The sequence below is a fragment of the Pistacia vera genome, unplaced genomic scaffold, assembly GCF_008641045.1.
Source record: "Pistacia vera cultivar Batoury unplaced genomic scaffold, PisVer_v2 Contig432, whole genome shotgun sequence".
Lineage (NCBI taxonomy): Eukaryota > Viridiplantae > Streptophyta > Magnoliopsida > Sapindales > Anacardiaceae > Pistacia > Pistacia vera.
In genome coordinates this window covers 87,099-92,301 of record NW_022196260.1, presented here as the reverse complement: position 1 = coordinate 92,301, position 5,203 = coordinate 87,099, and the positions used below count along the sequence as shown (strand labels likewise).

The window sequence follows — 5,203 nt, the reverse complement described above, 5'->3', positions numbered from 1 at the left end:
AGTTATTACATGTGACCGTTGCCTGCCAACAGTCATTTGTTGGCTGCTCAATGCAATATTTTATTTTATTTGTTTTTTTGTAAATATCAATTTAGCTTTTATAGTTATTGTGTAAATTTGAAAAAAAATGGGGTTTTTAGTAATTTGCTAGGGGTATTTTGAAAAAAAAAAGTTTTGGCCCGATCCCTCCTCCACGATTTGGGTTAGGTAGACTTTTTGGGTTCGGTCCCAAATAACCACATCTAAATTTATATCCTAACAAATATGAAAATTGATTTGATAATTTAATTGATTTATCTCGTTGTTAAGTATATTATCAAATCAACTATACCATACGAACTGAGATACAAATTTGAGATCGTAATTTTGTAATTGTAATATTATCCATATATTATATATCTTGTACCTCAAATGTAATAAAATCACACAATTTACAATATAAACACATATATAATGATTTTTCTTATTGGTTGAATAAGGACAGCCATACCTCTGTACTATAAGACTTTTTAAAATATGTAATTATATCTACGTGCATGAGATAAATTTATTCAGGGTTTTTTAAAACATTCGCATGCATGAGGTTTCCTGTAATAACATTATCTCTTCAAAAATTAAAAATAACAAAATATCTCTGGAATTTCTATCATATGATTTCGTAAGACTAGTCAAATGACTAATGTACCCATAAATTACTATTCATAATAGAAATACAATTTAATAAAAATGATCCAAACAAGATATCCAATATTTCACAACCAAATTAATTCTAACACTTTGAAATCAATCAAATTCAATAACCAAATGACAAAATCAACTCACTCAACCCACCATGGAACACAAAACCAAATCCCCCGGATCAACTAAATTAACCAACAAGGCAGTTAATTTGTAGCTTCAACCGAAAAAACCCAGCTAAGGTGCAACTTTAAGACATCAGCGGTGGGTGACCACGATCTGCGGCCCCTCATGAGTCGCCACCAATGTTGCTAAGTCTTGCTAAAGAAGGCCACAAGGTCGCAAAGCCGCTCATGAGTTGCTAATGGCGTCCACGGTTGAGACTGCATCAAGGCCGCAAAGGGGCTCCAACAACTATGGTGTTTTCATGTGTTGATTTGATTACTTGTTCAAAACTATTTTTTTTTTTTTTTTCTTTTCATTGATTTTTTGGGTGCAGTTATCATAGTACCCTTATTGGCTTATTCTGTCAAAATAAGCGTTGATTTCCTATTAACACACCGTTATTAGGCGCCTTCTATTACTTCCGATACTAGAGTGGAAAAATATTATTTCAGAAAACCTCCAAATTTATTGGTTGATGAGTAGAATGGTTTTATTCAGAAACTTTGTCCTTGCCACAGAACTTTTTTCTCCACCTCGTCCGTCCTCTTACTAATTCAGGTCCACACTCGAGGCGGAGCGAATGATCGAACTCAATTTCTTGATTATCTATCAACTGATCATTGCCACTGATTTTGGATAGAGATTGTAGCACACTATCCACATTGCACTCCTTCCGATACTCCAAAGTCATGACGCAAAGCTCATGACTCTCCACAAATGAGCGAGGAACACCCTGATAAAAAAACATTCATATATATTCACATCATATGAAATTACTGTGCAATAAATTAAGATTAATAGAGATGATAATAAAAAATAATCTCTACCTCCAGAACATAGTTAACCAGTTTGATATGGCTCACATGTTGATTGGCATCCATATCCATCCATCCAGGCTGAAAAACAAAATAACTAGTCAGTACTCCTAGTTGCAAATCTCTCTCTCTCTCTCTCTCTTCGTATATATATAGATAGATAGATAGATAGATAGATAGATATTGATAAACTGATTCATTACACTTACATTTAAACCAGTGCGACTGTAATCTGCATTATCAGTATCGAGGTGCAGAAATTTCCTGCTATCCTTGTTGATGAGAGGGTCACAGTGCGTGAAAAAAGGTTTCAGGTCTGCTGTGATGACTTCCTCGTTCAGCTTAGCAAATTTCCTTGTTTTCTTATTCATCATCGCATATAAACTGAATTTATCCAAAACATGGAAAATCATCAAAATAGAAAAACTCATGTCAGCTTCTTGGATTGTCATCACACACGTACATTAGAAAATATTTAATATCCATGAATTTCAGTTGGTAAACCTTATTATATATAATTTTTTATATATTTCAAATGTTTCATTGAAATTTTATCCTTTAGTGCACTTTGAAATTAGAATAAATAAAACAGGAATAAATTGGTAAAACTAGGTTAACCTGGTTGCCCGAATCAGAGTTTTGCCTGTTTTCAAGTCTCGGATCAGCCAGTCTCGACGAAAGCCATTCCTCCCTGACCTATACATCCAAGCCTCTACTTGAACAACATCACCCCTTCAAAACAAACAAAAAATAACTGCATTAATAAATTCTCCTAAATCAATTCATTCTTGAGAAAAGCCGCGGGTTTCATACCTTTTACAAATTAGAAAGTAGCTTAACATCTTAAAATTGCTAAATAAATAGACTCAAAATGCTTGATGAGATTTAATTCAAGCAAACTTTAACATGAACATATAACTATTAACGTCTACATATATATATCCTCAAGAATTAACTTTGAAGAGGATATTTTTTTTTTTTTTTTTTAACATAAAATGTGCATGATTTCTTAGTTTAAGTTATATTGAGATAGTTGTTTGGAGATCTCCTAAGTGTTGCAGACTGAGAGATGGGTTCTTCCAATATGCTGTTTACACAAAGAAGACAAACTTTAATGAGTTTGAGGTGTAAATGGATCTCAAGGGGAAAATTCGACATAGTTAAACTATTGATTGGATGTCATGATGGTAGAGTGTTATTATCTTCATTATGTTCATCGTTACTTCCTAAGATAAAGATTATTGGGATATTACGACTAGTCTACCGATTATTTTATTATAAATTGAATCTTTTTAAGAATGTTAATATCGAGTATAACCAATATTAAATATTCAGTTATGCCTCAAGTATAAAAAAGTGTCCTATACGTGAACAATTGAAGATTGTAAATTGTAAAGCAAATGGGAACGTAGTGGTAAAGTGGCTTTACCATGAAGGGTAGTAATCCACCTCCACATGCGACCAACAAACCACCCATATCAGGTTTTCTGCAGCCATATTTAATGTTGAGCCGAAAGTATCAGTCACTATTCCTAAACTCTTGAGATGGTTGATTGATGTTTCCTATACACAAACAAAAGCAAGTTGGAAATTAATTTCATTGACGAATATTAACCACTTTTTTGAATAAAATAGATATAATTAGAACCTGTAAATAATTCATCAAGGCTTGAATGGATATTCTGAAATCACTTCCTATCTCAAACGATCTGATTGTAAAGTTTTGTTGGAAAATAAGTCCATCCTTTAACAATCTTGCAGACTCAACAATCCCTGGTTTCCCATTAACAGTTTCCAACTTTCCCTTGGTGGCTGCAGAAATTTGATTGATGATCTCCAGGGGCGGTGAAATCGGTGATAGTGATGATTTCCCAAAGTTGATCATAAAACGGGGTTGGTTAAGTCTCTTCTTCTCCAGACCACTCGCCGGAGTAAAATTAAGCTTACAAAACGGCAATGCTACCTGGGAGGTTGTTGTTGGTAGGGTCAATTTTATAATCATGGTGATAATCAGAACAGTGGAATTTGAATTGCAGTGACGCCAAAATGTATGGATGCCACTCGTGGTGGGATTAGAATAAACCTCACTGTTCAAAGAGGAAGAGAAACAAATATTTAACTAAAAGTTATATTTGAAGAGAAACAAATATTTAACTAAAAGTTATATTTAATACTATTTCGAAGATACTTACAAAGAACAAAGTAATGCTCTATTTATAACCCTTCAAATGAAAAATTATAACCTATATCTCCGACGTGGGACCAAAACGAAATTCAACTAGCATATTTATTTTATTTATCTTTTCTTATTTGCTTCCACATCACGAAGGAGAAATTGTAAAAGACATGGAAACAATTAAAATGTTTAACTGCGTGCAATATGTGCATTATAAACAAGCCGCATGCTCTCTTGTAATTAACGTCCAATATCCCTCCTTTACAGGACAAGTTACCGAATCAAGTAATAAATTATGACAGATGATCCCGGTTAACTTCTATAGATCTTGTGGATGGGATAAATTTAATTGTACCACGTTAGGGCATCTCCAACCCACGCCAAAATGGTGCAAAAAACACCAAATTGGCGTGGGTTGGTACTCCAACCCACGCTAAATACTGTGCCATTTTGGCGCAGTGCTGCACCAAATTTGGTGCAGCACTGTAGCACTGCGTCAAAATGGCGTGGCACTGTAGCAAAAATAAAAAAATATATTTTTTTTTTAATTTTGGTTTTTTTGTTTTTTTTTTAATTTTGTTAAGTTAATTTGAGTATTAAATTTTACACCAAAAATCACACCAAATTTGAGTATTTGTATTTAATTTAATTTGATTATTATTTATAATAATGATATAGTTTAAAAAATGATGAAAAATTAAAAATAGAACTTTATTCAATGCAAATATTAAACTACAATAACTCAAAATAAAAATTAACACTAATTTAAAAACACTAANTAGTAAAATTATCAAATTACTTTTTTATCCTTTATCCTAACACCAAAAACTTAATAATAGGGCGAATTTTGTTGTTATATCGTACCTTTGAGAAAATTTTGTCATTAACTCTAATAATAACAACAAGAATAATTTTTAAGATGCATGAGTTATGCATGTTGTATATGTCATGTGTTATCCCATTAAATTAATATTTAATTAATTATTTTTCTTAGAGAAAAATAATACTTAATAGTAAAATATTGTTTGTGATTTACGAAGCAAAAGAATTCACTAGAATAATATTTACTCATGTTGCGTGGTGCAGGAGAGGAGGGAGAACAAATTGTACAATGAGAATTATGTGGAAATCAAGGCCTGTCCATGTTTTCAATGTTTAATTGTAATAAAAAGTGTGTTTGATGGTTGAGATTGTTGAAAGTTTTTTAAACATTAAAGTTATACGTATATTTATATGTTGTTAGGGCCAAAAAATGTCCTTGGCCCAAATAGGATAACACATCTGACAAAGAGCTAAGCCTAGGCCCAGTCCCGATGCGGCCCGAGCCAGAATTCCCTAGATGAGGCCCATTCGGTATGAAGTATAGCCA

General features: G+C 32.7%; 1 protein-coding gene across 1 annotated transcript; it reads right to left on the bottom strand.

Moving 5' to 3' along the window:
- Positions 1–1,126: 1,126 nt before the first annotated feature.
- On the bottom strand, positions 1,127–3,812 carry LOC116143815 (palmitoyl-acyl carrier protein thioesterase, chloroplastic-like). The gene is made up of 6 exons (XM_031429274.1): positions 3,307–3,812; positions 3,088–3,221; positions 2,277–2,390; positions 1,868–2,042; positions 1,671–1,739; positions 1,127–1,576 (listed from the first exon to the last, which is right to left on the bottom strand). The coding sequence occupies exons 1-6, from the start codon at positions 3,658–3,660 to the stop codon at positions 1,334–1,336; spliced, it is 1,089 nt and encodes a 362-aa protein (XP_031285134.1). The 5' UTR covers positions 3,661–3,812; the 3' UTR covers positions 1,127–1,333.
- Positions 3,813–5,203: the final 1,391 nt, after the last annotated feature.